Source organism: Sturnus vulgaris, chromosome 8 (genome assembly GCF_052056855.1).
Source record: "Sturnus vulgaris isolate bStuVul1 chromosome 8, bStuVul1.hap1, whole genome shotgun sequence".
NCBI classification, from domain to species: domain Eukaryota; kingdom Metazoa; phylum Chordata; class Aves; order Passeriformes; family Sturnidae; genus Sturnus; species Sturnus vulgaris.
Window position 1 is genome coordinate 22080331 of NC_142250.1, and position 18886 is coordinate 22099216.

At 42.1% G+C, this 18886-nt stretch overlaps 1 protein-coding gene across 2 annotated transcripts in view; it reads left to right on the top strand.

The window, feature by feature from the left end:
• Positions 1 to 2823: 2823 nt before the first annotated feature.
• The window catches only part of TBC1D12 (TBC1 domain family member 12), a 41404-nt gene continuing 25341 nt past the window's right edge, over positions 2824 to 18886 (top strand). For both annotated transcript variants that reach the window (XM_014875381.2, XM_088169125.1), the window contains exon 1: positions 2824 to 3617. In XM_014875381.2, coding sequence (XP_014730867.2) covers positions 2839 to 3617 — 779 coding nt within the window. In that variant the 5' untranslated portion in view covers positions 2824 to 2838. The remainder of the gene's footprint in view (positions 3618 to 18886) is intronic.

Consider the following 18886-nt stretch of genomic DNA (forward strand, 5'->3'; position numbering starts at 1 on the left):
GATACAGCTTATGATACAGCTCTTCCTATACATTGATTTGAGGGAGCCATTCCATATTTTAATTATAGAAGTAATGAAACTGCTCTGAGAAACCATCAGCTTCATATTGGTTATGGGTGTACCCATTAAGTGGGTATTTCAATTAGCAGCATTGACTGGCACAAGAGTTAGTATATTTGAGTCCTTTTTATATTGCTCTTTTGATAATGAGAAGCTAGTGATGGACATTGGCTTATTAGTTTGTAGTTGAGTTGTAGAGTTTGTAGTTGGGTTTTTTTACAGACTAGTGTTGTTTCTCAGTCTTTGTGAACAGATTATAAATTACAGTTTTCTCATTCATAATCTGCTATTTAGTCCCACTTCTTACCTGTGGATTGCTCACAACATTCTGCAAACTACCTGCTCATCCTTGCTCATTCAAATCAGACTGAGCTGAACTGGCTGAACACTTGCCTGATGATGGGAAGTGCTGAATTAATTCCTAGCTTTGTTTTGCTTGTGTACACAACTTTTGCTTTACCTGTTAAACTGTCTTTATCTCAGCCTATGGATTTCATCATTTTTACACACCCCCATCCCACAGGGAGATTGACTGAGTGGGCCTTAGTTGCTGTCTGGGATATTAAACCACAGCAGTCCTGGAGGTGGAAATCAATGCAAATCCAATGAACCAAATGGTCTTATTTTGTGCAACACAATGTGCTATCCTTTGGAGCCCCTGGCATAATTACCAACTATCCCAGCTGCACTGACTGAAATCAGTTCACCATAAGCCAGCCCTGTGTTACACCTTCAGTGCCAGTCTTCATTTTGCTTAGCTTATTTAATAGCTGGTACTGCTTTGCTGCTGCTGCATTAATGAAACCACTGAAGCCTATTCAAGGGTGACACTGCCATAGAGCATCCCATGAACACTTTGTTGAGAATGAACACAGACACTCTGGATTGGAGTGTTTCCTTAAACCTGAAATCCTCACTGGTAAAGGCAAGGGAGCCTCCATAGCACCCAGGACGTATGTTCACTCAGCAGGCAGTGATCAGTCTCCACATGTCTGAGATGACCTGAATCACAGTGGAGGACAAAAAGCCAACCATCTTAGTTACAGCACAAACCTTAATTAGAAAGCTTTAGCTAACAAAAAAGCTTAATTAGCTCGTCTCTGTTAATGGTTTCTTTTGACCAAAGTAGCATATAAAGTGTTCCCACAGGCAGTTCAGCTGCCATATCCAAAGGATAGGCAATCCTGGAAATATTTATTGGGCATTTTTGCAAGCAGCTGAGGTCAATGGTCCTTTATTTGGCACAGCTGTAGCTGGACGAGGCTGCATGCCTGCTATCAAGGTAGTCAAATCAGATTTGAGATCCCAGCCCTTTGCCAGTTACTCAAGTCAAAAGGGGTGAGATCAGACTTCCTTGTTGCATGTATAACAGCAGTGCTGCACACCTGACCTCAAAAGCACAGTTACAAGATGACAAGAAAAAACCACAATCACTATGTTTTTTAAACTTGAGCAAAGCCCAGACTTTATATTGCAAAGTGCTAACAAAGAAGTCACAACACAATGAGATACATCAACTTTTATTTAGGTGAAGAATCCCAGTTTAAACCTTTCTTTCCAGAAGGCCCACAATCTTTAGGGGAAAAAAAAAAAAAAAAAAAATTCTAAAGAGACCCTTTGGTGGGTCACACCTCCCTGTGGGCATCTCCACTTGCCTGCCTTTAAAAGCAGGGCCCTCCACCAGCTGTAACACCTTAGCAGGTGGGGTTATGAAATGGAGAACTTCTTCGGCCAAGGATTTCCAGAAGAATTCCACTTCCCTTGCTACGAACTGTGAGTATTTACTGTTGGAATACAAAAGTGATCTGTTGGGTTGTTGTTTTTGGTGTTTGTTTAGGATGAGGGGTAGCTGACAAGAGCAAGCATGGACCTGTGCTGTTACTGCTTTTCGGGGACTTGAAGCTCCTTTGCCTCTTCTTTTGAGTATGACTTGTGGCCTCGCTCTCCTGCTGGGCAGAAGAGACTGCAATAATTTGGTTTTTCCTCTGAGAAATGTGGTGGGAAACAGAGCTGTAAATGTCCTCCATCCGCCTCCCCAGCGTTAGCCTGAGGAGTTATGACATCCCATCCCCTCCTCAGGAGAGGATTCACCACAGGATTTCGAAATGCCGATCTCATTTCCCTTTTCTCCCTGTCCGGTTTCCCGCAAAGCTCAGGTAGATCCTGTCTCCTCCAAAAACCGAAACTGCCCTGCCCGTCCCCCGTGCCCACAGCTCCGCCCCGCGGGAACACGGGTGCCGGGGCTCCCTGGGCCCTCCGCCGCCCTCCTCGGAGCCGCGGGGTGTGCAGTGCGTGTGCCCGGCTCCCGGTGAGCCGGGACTGTTCGCTCAATCCCAGCCGGAGCGGCCCTGGGCCAGGAACGGAGCGATGAGACCACCGAGCAGGGCTTTTAGCAGCCGCGGCACATCGGCGGAATGCGGTACTTCTGCGCGCCGCGAGCCTTTAGGTGGAATACGGTACCAGGGGCGGGGCCGCGGGCCCCACAGCGCCTCTGGCGGGGTAGGGCCTGTCAGGGCGGCATCTCTATGGTTCCGGGTGCGGCCCTGTCGGGAGGCCGAGCGGGCGGGTGCTTCCTGCCCGGCCTCTCTATGGTGACTTTCCGGGGGGAAGGGCCGCCGCCGGCGCCGCGCGCCTGCGTGTGCCGGGCCCGCCCGCCCCCGCCGAGGCCGCTGCCCGACGCGCAGAGCGGCGCCGGCTGCCAGCGCTCGCGGCGCCGCCGGTGCGGAGGAAGGCGCGCGCCCCGGCCCCCGCCGCGCCCCCGGGGCTCCGCGGCGGCAAATGGTGGGGCCGGACGATGCCGGAGCTCCGGGCGGCGCAGCCGTGCTTCCCGCGGGCCGGCAGGAGGCGGCGGAGGAGGAGGCGGCAGAGGAGGAGGAGGACGGGGAGCGGGATGGGAGCCGGGGCTCGAGCCGGCGGAGCGGCGGGCCGGGGCAGGAGCGGCTGCTGCAGCGGTACCTGGCGGCGCTCGGCCCCGCCGCGGCGGCGGGTGGGAAGCGCTGCCCGGAGAAGCCCGCGAACGGAGCCGCCTGCGCCGTGGGCCCCTGCGGGAGGATGACCAACGGGGACGTCGGCTTCCTGCTGCCGCCGCCGCAGGAGCCGCCGCCGCCGCCCCCTCGGGCAAGACGGGATGAGCCGACGCCGGAGGAGGAGGAAGCGAAACTGCAGAACGGGGGCTTCCTCGCCTGCCCGGCGGGAGGTGTCCTCTCGGGAACCGCCCTGGAAGAGCCGCTGAGGAGCTGCCGGCTGCGGAGCGAGGCGGAGCGGCGCGGGGGGGCGGCGGCCGAGAGCCCCTCGCCGCCCCGCAGCCCGGGGGGCGACGCCGGCAGCCGGGCGCTGGCCGCTGCCCTGCCCCCGGCGCCCCTCGGCTTCACGGACGTGAACCTCAACTCCCGCAACACGTACGAGGTGAGCCGCCGCCGCAGCGCCCCGGAGCACCTGCCCCACGGAGGGACCGCGCCCGCCGAGCCGGCGCCGCCGCCGCAGGAGCCCGCGGAGAGGGCTCGGCACCGGGTGGGCATCGCCGGCGCCGGCAGCAGCTTCGCCGAGTTCTTCACCAGGTAAAGCAGCCGGCGGCGGGGCCGGTGAGGCCGTGCCCGGCAGAGCCCGGCCGGGGGTGCAGGTGTGCCGGAGCGCATCCCGGCCGTGGGTGGTCTGCAGGAGCGGCTCTCGGATCTGCAGGCTCGGACTGCGGGTCACACAAACAGCGATCCCGACCCTGACGAGCTCTTCCGTAGCAAGCAGATGCTTTTAGGGCAAGATAGAGGCCCTTTTACTGCTATGAATTACACGGACTTCAAACTTGAATTGCTTCCTGTACCAGGACATATCACTGAATGATCACAGTGGTACTCATTAAACCTCTTGGAGAATAAAGTGAAAGTTGTTGGTGTTGGACACTCCCTTCAAATCGTCGTGGGAGTTGCAAAGTGCTATAAAGCATTTGCTACTTGTTGACAGTGTAGATAGAGTTTACTCATTTAGTTCAAAACATGTTGTTGAAAACTTCGAGCACTATGCTTTGTGCTTGAATTGACTTCTGTTACGTTTCTAGCACAAACCCAAAAGCTGTATGACATCCAGCTTTGTCGCCTAGGATCTCCACTACATCACTTTCTCTTTAGCATACAATACAGGAGGTGCTGCTGGACTGTAATAATTTATAGCACACTCTATATTACCTTTATTATGTTTGAAGTGAGAGGTTTAATTTCCAGCAGTTTTGAGTGTCCCAAACCGAGGGGTTATAGTTGTTGTTCAGGTCACTCTGATCGGACAGTAGGTCTCTAAGTGTTTTAAGATGACAGAACAAGATTAATCTGGTAACTGAAGAATTGAGATGGGAGAGATTTGATCTCAAAGTGGGATCCCAAATTGAGAAATTAACTCCCTCTGCCAACTCTCAGGAAAGGGGGAGATGGTTTCTTGAGGATAAAGATAGTGGCAGTTGAAGAGTAAGTTTGATACACTGGCTTTGTTTCAGGAATGGACTGAGAGATGTCTTGCTATTCCTTCTATTCCATATTAGTGTTCTTCCCTCCTATGCTTTTTTTCTTTTCCCCCGTGTTAAGTGGACTGCAGTATATTGTATGAGAGTAGCTTGGTTGCAGCATGGTGCTAATAAGGCCAGGGTTGTGAATTCAATCCCTGTCTGGGCCATTCGCTTAGAGCTGGACTTGATGATCCTTGTGGGTCCTTTCCAAGTCAGAAGATTCTGTGATATTACCTTCTTTCTGCCTCACTACTTGAACACATTGACCAGTAGCATTTGTATTGTTGCTTTTTGCCCCAAATCAATAATTTATTGAAATTCTGGAGCATTTTCCTCATAGATGCTGTGTTAAACTCCAGGTGGCAACTAAGCACCACGCAGCTTCTTGCTTACCACCCCCCCCACCCCCTTCACCCCTGGCCCCAGTGAAATGGGGAGGAGAATCAGAAGTAAAACTTGTAGGTCAAGGTAAGAAAAATGTGATAATTTAAACAAAGTAAAATATAATTATAATTATAGTAATAGTAAAAATAATAATGGTAATATAAAGAAAAACCGAAGGGGTGCACAACATAATTGCTCACCAGCCATTGATTAATGCCAGACCCTGTCCCCACACACTGATCAGCCCCTTCTGGATAACTCCCCCAGTTTATGTTCTGGGCATTAGGTTTTAGTGTGGAATCCTTTTGGCCAGTTCAGGTCACCTGTCCCAGCTATGCTCTCTCCCAGCTTTTTGTGTACTTCCTCTCTGGCAGAGCATGAAACACAAAGTCCTTGACTTAGGATAAGCACAACTTAGCAACAAACAAAACATCAATGTGTTATCAACATTTTTCTGGTACTGAATCCAAAACAGAGCTCTGTACCAGCTACTAAGAAGAAATTAACTCTATTTCAGATAAAACCAGGACAATAAAAAAGTCTGAACTTGATGTTCAGTAGAAGTTGTCAATATACACTGATATTTGCTGGTTTTAGTGAAGGCTTGCATAATGGATGAAAAAGTTTAATTGCTGCTATCCTGACAAAAGCTATAGTACAGACACTCAGTGAAAGAGTGGCTCTCAGCAAATCCTATTTCACAGCACCTTACTGGCCCAGCTGGCTGTGCCTCTGGTGCATTTGGCCTGGTGAGCAATACTGGCTGTCTTCAGTTCTGCATATACATCCACAGGAGAGCCTTAGTTACAGCTGATTTAATCTCATCAGCCAAAATGAGATTGACTAATGCAAACTTCCAGGGATTTTATTTAAAAGCAAATTCAAACTTGTCTTGCTTGCTAGATTCATCTCTAGATACATAAATACTAGAATGGGTAATATCTATTGTTATGAAAAGTGGTAATAAAGCTTTTATAACTTTTCCAGTAATAAGTTCTTCTGAACTGATATTTCAAAAGATTAGACTTCTCACTTTTATTTTAAACTGCCCAGATTCATTCAAAGCTGACAGTTGCTAATGTAAGTGGGTTATCCTGTAGTTCTTAAAAAAAGGATATCACTATTGAGAACTGAAATGGTGTAAAAAAATTGTCCTGTGTTTGAATGTTTGCAATAACTACTTTCTTGTGAAGTTCTCAGGGGAAGGTTGCTTGTATTTTTAAATGTGCACAGACTCATAAATGATGTTGCTCCCCAGAGTTTGAGTTGTACTGAGGGCTGTGTACCTGAGAGAGAACTCATTTGTGTTTTGTCAGTGTGTAGCTGCTCCCACAATGTTAAAAAAAATAAAAGGTACTGGATGTGCTACACCCAGATAGCCCAGCAACCTGGAGTATCTTTTGTAGGATGTTTTGCTTGCAGTGCTCTTTGCTGATTTTGCAAACTGTCTAAAATTTGGTATCTCCCACTGAGTTTTCCTAATAGCCATAATTATATGGAAATTCTTCTAAAAGCTGGACATTTCTTGCAGATACTTAAATAAAGAGAGATGGCGAGGGGGAGGTCTTACTGCCTTCTTACTGTAATTGCTATGACTGAACAGTTTAATCAGATAGATCTGGGTTAGGAGGCTGCTGTTTCCAGCTGTTCCAACTTGTTCCCAGCTCTTCAGTTGTCAGACTGACCTGCTTCACAGTTCTTTGAAATAATCCATGTTAATTGTCTGTCTTCATTCACTGAACCAGAGATAAAATTGATGAAGTGAGGTGGGGGGAAAAAGCCAGCAGCTGTCATCAGATGCATCTTATCCAAATTCTGGCAGGGAGAGTGGTTGTGCCCTTGAGATTGTCATTAATAATTACTTTAAGATCCTGGGAAAGTTTGCATTGGTGACTAGAACCTTTCTTTCAGGTAAATATTAGGTATGATATATGTCTCTTATGGATCTTAAGTTGTTTTTGTACCAAATCATTAAGCCTGTCAAATCAATACTAACAACTTTTAACTGAAAAAATAATTGGTTTTGCTTTTCTTCTTGTTTCTTTCCACATATGAAGTGGGATGCCACAAATAGATGAGTATGTCGAGCAGAGTGTCATGGCAAGGCAAATTGCATGGCTGTGGTCACTTGTGTCCACTCTGCTACTGTTTTGGTCAGAGCAATAAATGGCTTCTTGAAAGTCACCTGTCACTGCTTTGTAGTCCTGTGCATGATTCATAATGCAGTCATACACAGGCATTGTTCTTATGGTTTGTGTTCTTACACAGCAGCTTGCAAAGGCAATGCTCTGTTCTTGGGTTATTGGATTGTTTTGGGTAGCCCCAGTGGGTCACTATTGGGTGCAGTGGGCAAGAACATTGCATGGACAGTTGAATTAAAGTCATGATGATTACCTTGACTGCAGCATGCTCTAAATGTGCTGCTTTGGGGAACAGAGCAGAACAGTAAACCCAAAAGGTCAAGCAGCAGTAAGTAATCCAGGGCTGAGATAAAGACTCGGTGATTCTGAACCACTTCTAAAGATTTCTACTTCATAGTTCTGTAGGTAGGCACCAGGTTTGTGTCGATATTTTACCTTTCTGAATTTTGTATTTGCTAGACAAATTTTAGTATCTGATAGTTGGCAAAGTTTCTTATTCCTGGGTTCAAAGCTTACTGTGGACAACAGTGATATTTGGGTTTTTTTTGTAGTAGAGCACCATTTTCTCAAGTACTTGTGTTCCAGTATTCACCTAAGATTCACAATGAGATTAATTAATAACTGGCACTTCTTGTAGGTCTTTGGGCTGTGCTGTGAGAAATAGGTGTAAGGAGTTATAAGCATGTATGGCTAGTTGGCACACATATTCTTATGGAAACTGTCTTTAGTCTCATACTTCCTTCATTGCCCAGAGTGGTTGTGTTTATTTTCTGGAAGTTTTGAAAAATATTCACTTGAGGAGATGTTGGAAAGTCGAAAGAAGTCAGTATTTGTAGACACAAAGCATTAAGAAATCAGTGAAACTCACATCCTTGTCTCTCTGATTGCAAACCGCCCTGTGGTTCCACGAGCAGGTAGTTCTTCAAAAGCTGCTAATCTTCCCTCTGCAAATGTCCTTGGCAGAGACTGTGGAGGGTTGCAGGGAGGTTTGCTGAGTACTGTTACTCAGTACACAGTAGTGTCTCTGGCTCTGTAGTTTGTATTTCAGTTTCTTACTAAGTAGCACTGGCAGCTTTTTGCACTAAGTAGGCATCTACTTAGATGGAGCTTGTGAAGGTTTAGTACCAGAATCAACATTTCTCTTAGAGAAAAGCTCTGCATGCATAAAGCATCATGAAACTTCAGGGCCTGTACTGTGCATCTATGGAGAAGAAGTTTGTTTAGTGGACTTTTGATCAAAAATGAGTCAAGTGGGAATGAGCTGTCCTAATTGGGGCAGGTCTTCTAAACCTTCCATTCCTGTAAAGTTAAGATGGATGGGGTCACTTCACAGTGCTTAGTTTCTGTTTTGGTATTGCCTTGAGCTTGATCAGATCTTACTGAAAAAAACTGTGTGTTTTATTTTTGATTTCGGCGTTGTTTTTACATTGCCCAGATTAAAAACAAACCAAATGGAAAAAAGATACAGATATACTGTTACTATATTGGAAAGATAATTAGAGAGAAGACTTAAGGGAATACATAAAAGCTTCCCCCAGAAACCGTGAGGGCACCCTTCATCTTTCTGTTTTTGGGTTCAGTTGTTTTTTGCTCTGTTAGTGATCTTGTAACCTAGTGAACAAATGGATACATATAATTGAATTAAAGCTGACTAGAGAAAGTGAGCAAGAGTGCCTGGACCCAAATCTGTAGGCAACTTCAAAGAGTACTCTTTTTTTCCTGAGTTAGAGATATAAGTAACTTGATAAAAATAGGAAATGGCATTCATAATATCATGTTCAGAAGCTCCTCTGTAGATTCTTCCTTCACATTTGTGAAGAATGATTCGTTTTGTGAAGTTGTGTTGGCCAATTTCTGGCTTTCAATGAGTGTTTCACCATGGATAAGATGCTATGCAGCCGTAGAATTAATTTAGTTAGGATGTCTGTTGACTAGCAAATCAAAGTTAAATTTCAGGAGTTCAAGCAGAAGAAGGTTATGTTGATTTAATTCTGGATAGGTTTCAGAAGGCTATGCTGCTCCAACTTCTGTCTGCAGCAAGTCTTTCCCCACCTATCCTCTCAAGGAAAAAAAGCTGACTGAATAGATGTCAATTCTAAAGCCTTAGAGCCATATGTATAGTCTTCATCGATCTATAATGCCTAAAGTATTATTAGCAATTTTTCTACTCTCCTTGTGGATAGTGTAATGGCCAGTGTTATAGTCTACATTGGGGCATATATATGCACTAGGAGTTTTGTAATCCTAATGTGAGTTTTCATGAAGTAAGTTCTTATTAAACGAATGCTGTAGGGGTTTTTTTTGTGGGGGGGCTGTGTGGGTTTTTTCAAGCCAAACAGATTAAATTGCTGTTTTGTGTCCAGCAAACTGTTGGAATCATAGCTTGTTTTGCTGAGGAGTGTTCTACAGAGGCATTTAAACTTAATCTGAAAGCATCTTCTCTCCTCCCCCGCCCCTTCATTTTGCAGAAGGTCTTTTCATTCCTTGGTCTCTTCTGCTTATTTGGGGTCACAGGGTTTCTTACAGAGTATATTGAGAGTAGTGTGACAAAGTGAATAGGAACTCTCTTCTGAATAGGCTATGACTCAAAGAAGAATGTTTACATGGGAAATAACACCCAAGGGAGATCACTTAAATCACAGCTGGCCTCTAAGAAAATGATAGTTTTATGCTTTTGCTCTCTTGACTGTTCAGTTATTCATTAGGTTATTTTGTTCTGATTGCTTAAGAGTAAAAAAGGAGTGTAAGGGTTTTTGGTCGCATTTCATTCACATGGATGCAAAAATTGTTACTCTTCCCTTCAATTTCTTGGAACTACTGAGATGTTTATGATATAAAGTCTGTCCTTTTTTTATCATAATTGGTCTTGTTGTTGTTCAGCTGGGAAGGGACTAGATTTGTTAAACTGGATGGTGACATTGCTTTAAATGCCTCTGTGTGTGCATCTGTCTTTTTATTATTGCTTTCTAAGGAAGTGAAGCATGGTTTCTGTTTCATCTCTCCAGTACTGCAGCCTGGTACCCAGGTTCAGTCAAACCTCTCAGAGTTTGAGGGAGCTCCAGCACAAAAATCCTACAGATTTTTGAATGAAGTCCGAACACAAGGAGAGTCTGCAAAAGAGACTGATAATTTGGCTCTGTATTTTCAGAAACCAGTCAGCTGTGCAAGCCACCTGCAGAGCACTTTGCTTCTGGCTCGATGTTGGGGTTACAGTCTGAAGAAGAGTGTGGATGTTGTGTGGGTGAACTTATGACTTCAATTAGTAGGAAACTAGTTTTCATGGTCATAGATGAGTTTATTCTTTCAGAACATCTGAGAGCCAAACACACAGTCTGATGTTCTTCTAAGTTCCTTTCCGGCTTTCTTATGGCCTGACTGCATAGAATAGCTGTAGCCTAGAGGAATACTTTCCTGCAATTTTTTTCTCTCTTCTTCAAGGTGCCCCTTTATTAAGAAGCTGTGTTCAGTTTCCATTGTTATATTGAGAAGTTTTATTTAATGTTCTCTTGGGTAAGTGAAAGAGTGTCTTTTGATCATGTAGCATAATAACACCTTCCTTGTTGGCTCCCCTTTGCCTGTGACATTCATTGGTCTAAACTTCTGCTGAAGGCCAGCTATAGGAATAGGCAATCTAAGCTTGGCTGTGGTCAGGCCTCAGACCTTGCAGAGCTCTGTCCTGTCTGTATTATTTCCACTGCCTAATGCGTTCATTAATGGAGGATCTTGTCTGTCCTGCTGCTGAGCAGTAATGGAGCAGTATGCTGGATGCCAGAATGTTTTGAAACTCAAACAATCGACTTGCTATCAAAGGTGTTTGTGTGGTTGGCATCTGTCTACCTTAGGGAACTGGAGTGGTTTAGTCTGGACAACAGGAGGCTGAAGGGAGACCTTGTCACTCTCTAGGAATACCTGAGAGGAGGTTGTAGTGATGTGGGTATCAGTTTCTTTTTCCAGATATCAAGTGGTAGGATGAGAGGAAACAGCCTCAATTTGTGGCAGAGGATGTTTATGTTGGATATTGGGAAAAGCATCATCACTGAAAGGCTAATCAGGCATTGGAACAGGCTGCCCAGGGAAGTAGTTGAGCCACCATCCCTGGAGATGTTTAAAAGTCATGCAGATGTGACACTTGGGGACATGGTTTAGTGATGATTCTAACAGTGCTGGGTTAATGGTTGGACTCAATTATCTTAAAGGTCTTTTCCAACCTAAATTATTCTCTTGTTCTAGCTTTTTCTTGTTGTAAACTGTGTTTTGCAAATTGCTTGCGGTTCCTCAAATTCTCAAAGTAGCAGAGTGGTAGATTGGAAAATTTCTTCCTCGTTTTAAAAAAAGTTATCAGGCAAAACTGAATTAAATCAGTTTCCTGCCTTCTCATATCAACTAATAGATCAAAAATTAATTCTTGTGTTTTGTAGTATTTCTGCAATTGATCACTGAAGCAGTGACACAAAATATATTGTGAACTGCTAGTTGCAGCTGAAACTCAATGTGCTGAGTGGCTGCAAAAGTACTACAGTAATACCTTGCTTGTAGTGCTACATTGTGCAATCAGGTAGTTGACAGGCACTCTGTCAGGCACCAGAAAGGAAAAAATATTAACTGAGGCTTAACCAGACTGGTCAGAGTTGCAGTCACCCCTGGGACAGTGTTCAAAATAAAACTCTGCCCTGTGTTTGAACTTACAGTTCACAGACTTGTAGGCCATGTCAAAGGCTGGAAATCTTTATCACCTTTGTCTTGAAAGCATACAATGTATAGAAACATTTGAACTATAGGTGTAGTGACTGGCCTGATAAAGCTGGTCAGTTTTGCCTTAACTCAAAGTGAGTCACTTCTAGAACAATTTCAGGTGATTTGTTTAATTAAGTTGTACTTTGTGAGATATCTTGGTGAGCTGATTGAAGAATTTGCTATTGTCAGGAAACAAAGGAGCTGTTTCATCCCTGGTTCTGGTATTTCTATGATCCTCTGTGAGCTGCTGTAGCTCATTAAGCTGGAGAGTGAAAAAATGTTGATGGTTTTCTGTGGGACTGGTGAGTTGGATTGACCTGCAAGGTATTGAGTGTCTTGGAACTGATGCAGCAGAAGGGATTTTAGGACATGTGCAAGGAGAAGAAATGGACTTCCCCATTATGTGAGTTTGTGGGAGGAAGGGGTCTTGTTCCTCTAGCACTGTTTTGCTTGGAGTGTGTTGCTCATTAACTAGCTGTGACTTTGCTGGAGTAGATATTTCTGGCCATACAAAAAATGCCAGAAAATACAGATATACAGAATATCTGTGGTCAACTGGTAAAAATTCTCCACTTCTCACATCTGTGATCTAAGACTTTATTTTAAATACTGTGGATAAGTGACATTTGATCATTATTAGAGAAGATTTACCATAGTGTTTGGTGCAGTGTCAAAATAGCTTTATTACTGCCTTACCAAATGTGAAGATGATAGAACAGTTCTGGCATAAAGCTCCGTTTTGCTACTTCCCTCTGAAAAGTAAAGACTGATTATCTTCCTTTATTTGTATTAAACCATTCTGAAATTTAACCCTGCCAGTTACCTTGCTTATGTGTCTGCTTGTTTATGTATGTTTTTGATAGCTTGAACTGCTTGTAAAGCTGACCTGTGCAACGGCTCTTTGTTAGGACTATAATGTAGTCTGGTAAAATACTATTTATCAGTGAGTGTTCTGTAATATCAGTGAGTGTACAAAGTGTTCTGTAATACTGCTAAACACTTCCAACTCTTAAAACTTCCCAAGTGTTTGTGTACCTGTAATAAAACTGTTCTGCCAGCGGAGTTTGTAAAGCCACTTTGGGACTGGTATTCACTAGGAGCTTGATAAGAGGGTTGATCTAATTTTGTCTCATCAGTGCAGTTCCATGATAGTTCTGTCAATCTTTGTCCTCTCCAGGGCACCAGAAGCCACCACCTCCTTCCCAACCTCTCAATCCTCAGCAGCTAGTCCTTGACAGTTCATTAAATTTCAGGTATACCTAATTGTAGCAAAGGCTTTAGTTGACCACTAACATAAATGGAGACACTATATTTAATTGAAAGAAAAAGTATAAGTTTGGTCTTGCTGAAGGTGATTGTTGTTCTGGGTAGGATTTTTACTTTTTTTCTTCTTTTTCTTTTTTTTTTTTTTTTTTTTTTTTTGTTTGTGTGTGTGTGTAGGGATTGGAAGGGAAGAGAGGCCAAAAGCTTGTTTGTATAGCACTTAAGACTGCAGGTTTAGAGTATTAGAAACATTGAAGCTCCTTTGGAGAGGGTAGTTTGGGATATTCTTTGGGTTGTCTTGGTGCAGAGAGAAAAAGGAGATATTTACATCTAGAAGGTGCTAAAACTAGAAACCTCCTGTTACAAATCTGTGGTTGAGGTAATAAAATTAAAAGAGAAGCTTATATCTAGCTGCCTCTTGTAGCAAAATGGTGGAAAATGTAAACTGTAAAATTGGTTGGGTCACATCTCTTCCAATATTGGGCAGAGCTTTGAAACTTGTGCTGAGAGTAATCATGAATGTGTTGGATCAAAATGGGCTGACACTTGAAGCCATTGAAATTAAAAATGTAGAATGCCTGTTGCTCTGCAGGCTTTGTAAGTGGCCAACCAAAAAGGTTTTATTTCCTTTCAATGTTTCATTATTTATGTTTAGAGTTGAGTTACCTTTGTTTCTGCATGTAAATTATTGAAAAGTCTTGTTTAAAGCAGAGGGCCTAATTCTGCTTAATAAAGCAATGTTTTTTTGTCTGCTGTTATTTCCAAATTATTGCACATGAGACCTTAACAGAATGGCCAAGACTGGAGTTTGGAGAATTCTGCTGTGTTCTTAAGCAGATTTTGTGTTTTATGCCTGGTAAAGAGATGCCAATATGAATGTAATAGTTCTTGTTATGTATTTGGCTACAGTCATGACAGAATATGGAATTGCAGACTTGTAGAGGTCGTCAAATTTGTTCTAAAAGTATGGCTTTAAGTAAAAACTACTTATTTTAGTGTTTTCTATCTGTAAAAATGTATCTACAGCAATTCCTGGAACATGCCTCTTCTAACTCCTTACTGATTCAGCTCTCTGGTTGGTGTTGGGTAAATCAGTAATTTCCTTATCAGCTCGTCTTTCAGCTAATTCAAATTTCATCAAGTTTCAAACATACACCTATTTTGTATGCCTATGAAGTTTATTAAAAAATTAGCCTGGGGTGGAGCAAGAGCAGATTGCATGTACAACAGAACACTCTTCTTCGTGGAGATGCAAAATCAGTTGTTTTGTAATACAAATGCAGTTTTTAATGAATTTTGTTACTTCATTCCTTTTGCACATTCTGAAGTTTTATTGGAATCAATAGACTTTACTGCAGGGAAATTTAACTTCAAGGCTTTTAACTGCATTTTTATAACTCTATTAAAAACGGAGAGAAAATGTACTGTTTTTTTTGTCCAACTTGGTGCTCACTTGTAGCATTACTTCCATGCTGGATTTCCCTTCTAAGCCTTTGTGATTCTGTGAGGAAAAGCTATATATGATAGAGTGAGGATGTTCTTGATGGGATGCTGATTCCTTCCTGTTTGTGCTTTGCTTCCCTGGATTCAAAATGATGCAGTTGTCTTATGCAGTGTTTGCTAACAGGTACTAGATGCTTAATCAAAAGGAAAATCCAATCAGCCCTCACTTCCTCTGTCAGTTCTTGCAGCTTTCAAATCTTGTTTTCTCAGCATAACAACTTCCCTGTTATCAAAGCTCTTGAAAGATGGATGCAATGAGAACTGCTTGATGATGGAAAATGACAGTAAACTAAATTGTTGTGTGTAAAGTAAAAGTCAGAAAAATATTTTGACAGTTAGCTTTTATTATCTAAAAAAGTAACTTCTACTATGCTAGTATAACTTGAGATCTCTTTTTGGAGCTATTTTATTTGTAAATTAATGAATAAACATTTTGAGCAAGCTCGAAGTTATCTTGTAAGGATGAGAAATCAGAGAATAGTAGTTTACCTTTCAGCATTGAGATATAAACACAGCATTAATTTATTTGCAAAATAATTCTAAATTCTGAATATTTTATTTGGAAAGAAAATGCTTCTTTGGTGCCACACTGTATGTGGAATGCCCATAGTTTAGTCGTTTTGTTTTGTTTTCCCCCCGTTTGTTCGTTTGAATGTTTTCTGGGTTTTTGTATGTGTTTTTGGGGGTGTGTGTGTGTTTTGTTTTGGGCTTTTCTTTTTTATTCAATGTAATGCAGTATTTTAAATTAAATTTATTTGCATATTAAAGTGAACTGTAAGGAAACATACTTTCCTCATGAGTAAAAAAAGATAAAGATGATCACATGGTTTATGCTCTCCACTGAGACCACTTGAATTTTGCCATTTTTCTGTAGTGCAAGATGAATAGATTAGAAAAAAGTAGTCTCATTTTTAGTATGCTTTATACTGATATTCATCCTAAAAGGCTCAGGTGTAACATCCAACCTCCCTCTACACCTGAAATCTGCCTATAGATTGCTAAAAGTGTCAGAATTAGGTGAAATTTGAGCCTGCATATGGAGTTCTAATGATTGGGAAGGAAAGCTACTTGAGGTTTTGTGGGAGGCACAAAGCAGTGGAGCACTGATAGTTTGTGGCACACAGTGGAGCTGTACAAAGGGAAGATCTATATATGTTACCTTTGTGGAAAGAACTGTAGCAAAATGATGTGTAGCTTGAAACTAGATTAGTTTGATGTTTTTGGTCAAACAAAATTCTTGTCAGACTCTTGTTCTTGTGGAGAGGTGACTCAATTATACCTAGGGGCAGAGTGCTGGAGGTGTATCTGCCCTGGAGCCTTTCCTACCTGCTGATGTTCATAGTTGCTGCTGTTCAAAGCACTTCAGCTTTCTTTGAGTGGGTGTTGTGCAAATGTGGTTTTGGAAAAAATTTAAGATCCAGGTTGAAGTAATTGTCTCATATTTTCCCGTAACTTCCTCTAAATCTTGGAAACCTCATCCTCTTGGACAGACCAATAGCTAGCTTGGAAATCAGAATGAAGTTTTTTGTGTTGAGATTTTTTTGGGGGGAAGGGGAATCTAAAACCTCAAAGTAAATTAAAAAAATTGCTGAAGTATCAAGCTCCACCTATCCCCTTCTGAGACTTAATTCTAATTGCATTTAGACTATGCTAATTAATCTTAAATAGCAACAAAAAAAAGTGATTTTAGAAGCAAAAGTGGAGTGGAAATAAGCAATTTCATTAGTAGAACATAGTGTTAATGTCACCTGTAGAAATGGATAATATTCTTGAATTGATATAGTACCAATATGGTGAAACTTGCACAGATTATCCTGGGCACAGACAGGAATAGTTGAAGCAACACTGTTAAAAATAAGGGGGAAACTCACCAGTCATAGCTGTCATTACAGCTGTTGTAGTTGTGTGATCACAGCCCATAGTTTTGTTTAACATAATCCAAACTATGTTAGCAATAGATGGATGTCTTAGTCTGTGCCAATAACTTCTCATTTTGTATCACTTCATTTGGCTTTCGAGCTCTTCAAGGCACCTACTGAAACATTTTGGAGTGTCATTTGAGAGTGTTAATATGTGTTATATAAAAGAAGCAGGGAAAAAAAAAAACCCTTGCAGCTTTCCCCTGGGCTTTTGTAAACCAGAGCTTAAATCAATGAACTAATTTAATACTTGTGTCCCGTGGGTCCTTGCAACAGAAAGAATTGTTCAATTCTAAAGTGCAGGCTCTTCTTAAAGGAATTTTGAGGATTTTGAGATTCTGTACCAAAATGCTATTGACTTTTCAGCAATTTCAATAGTTGACTCTTCCCAGGACCAGTGAGACTCATGAATATTCTAAGCAGCAACAAATACATCAAATCTAGTACACTTCCTGCAGTTCAGTGAATGCAACTTGTAAGCATTCACAGATGCTGTTCCTTAACAAGGCTTTTGTAAGGCTTTACTGCTGTCAAGAGCACATCAGATGTGATACTGTTAGCTGCCAAAACAATGTATTAAAAAGTGTCCTTCCATCTTCAGCAAACTATTTGTAATCTCTCATTAATTCCTGCGTGAAGTTTATTCTGACACGATTCAGAGTTTTACCAGCTTTTTGCCTTCACAAGAAACAGACTTCATTGAATATGTGCTCAATAAAAGTAAAACGTCTTTTCTTCCAGACTACATTCTGGAAGGTTTATTTTAATATTTTCTTTGTTTGAAAAAAATGAAACATTAAATCTTGTGAAAGCCATGAGCATACTTAAATCTTTTATATAGAAATATTAATTAAAAACTTCTGTATGTTGCACATTTTTTTTCTTTTAAAAATCTACCAGCTTCCTGGTTAATGATGAACCAATTTTGCTAAAGTGACAGATTGCCATCAGTGTTAAATGCATCTTTCAGCTTCTACCTATGCTAGAAGCAGTGGAGTTCAGCTGCCAAGTAATCCTGGTGGTACTCTATAGTATGTACAGAGACTGGATGCTTATTGCTACCCATGAAGTCAAGAAAGGTACTCCAGAATGTACCTTCCTGCATTCTTGCTTTTGGGGAAAAAGTCTTCTCTAATCAAATACAACTGCTACAGATTTAAGGTCAAGGCTGTGGGGTAGTGCAGAGAGACATGTTGTCTTTAGAAAACTTCTGTCCTGTTTTGTTGATTCTTTGAATGCTCCTCCTTCCCTCCTGAAGACAATGTAAAGCACTGTGAAAAGTGTCCTTATGAAATAAGCCTTTGTTATCCATGTAAGCACACTTTTTTTTTGGTCTTACTGAGTGGATCTCTTCATTTCCCTAATGGTGTGCAGTCCTGGGATTGACTGAGGATGCTATTTTTTAAAGGCATGGGTCCCATGGCTAGTTTTTTTCATTGTTCCTGTGTTCCAGGCTGTGTATCAGAAACCACTGTCTTGGAGCTTCTGAATGCTTACTTTGCTTCCACAGGGATGGACTAAGATATTAAAAATTTCTCTGATGGGGACAGAGTTGTGGGATGTATGGATCAGAGCCAATGCTTGCTAGAACAATTTGTATTAATTAAACTATTATTAATAGCAGTGACTTGATTCCATTAATGGCAAACAATGATTCAAACCATGCAATCAGTTATTCCCAATTACTTTCCCAGTAATTGGCTTGGAACAACATCTGGGAGACCTCCAAAGAAGTGGCACAGTGTACTGGGGCACCAACAGATTCTATCTGGGCATTCCAAAAAAATCTCTCACGGTGTTCTCTTTCATCAGCTCTGTGTGTGTGTGTGTGTAATCCTGTACTCCCAGCCTGCCTATGGCAACTGCTGTTTTCTTGAATGCAGTCTTTTAAATATTTTTTGACAAGCTGTTGATGATGGTAATGTGTGGCAGTGGCCTCAAATGGAGTGAAGAGAGTTGGTGTTCTGGGTTCCTTGGTTTTTCCCGGATTCCACAGAACCACCAGTCTTGAGTTTATCAGTTTTGGGAGGCTTCCATGCCCTATCAGCACATACTTCTCCATTTCTCCAGCTTGCTGTTTGCTGTTGGCTAGATCCTCAACTACACACGAGCACAGTCTGTAGAGTTCATTCATGCAAACTTGCACTGAAGGGATTTTTGACAGGCATTTGCTTGTTTCCTAAATAATAAAAAACATTCCAGAAACTAAAAAGATAGCTTGTATTTGAAGACCATACAACATCCTACAAACACTAGCAGTTCCTAATTGTAAAACTATACTGCTGGGCCAGAAACCCTGACAGCACTGGAATTTAAGAGCCCTGAGCACTTTTCAGACAGATTGTGGTTGTTGAAGCATGCTCCATTTATCTGGGCTAAGCTAAGAGACTGTT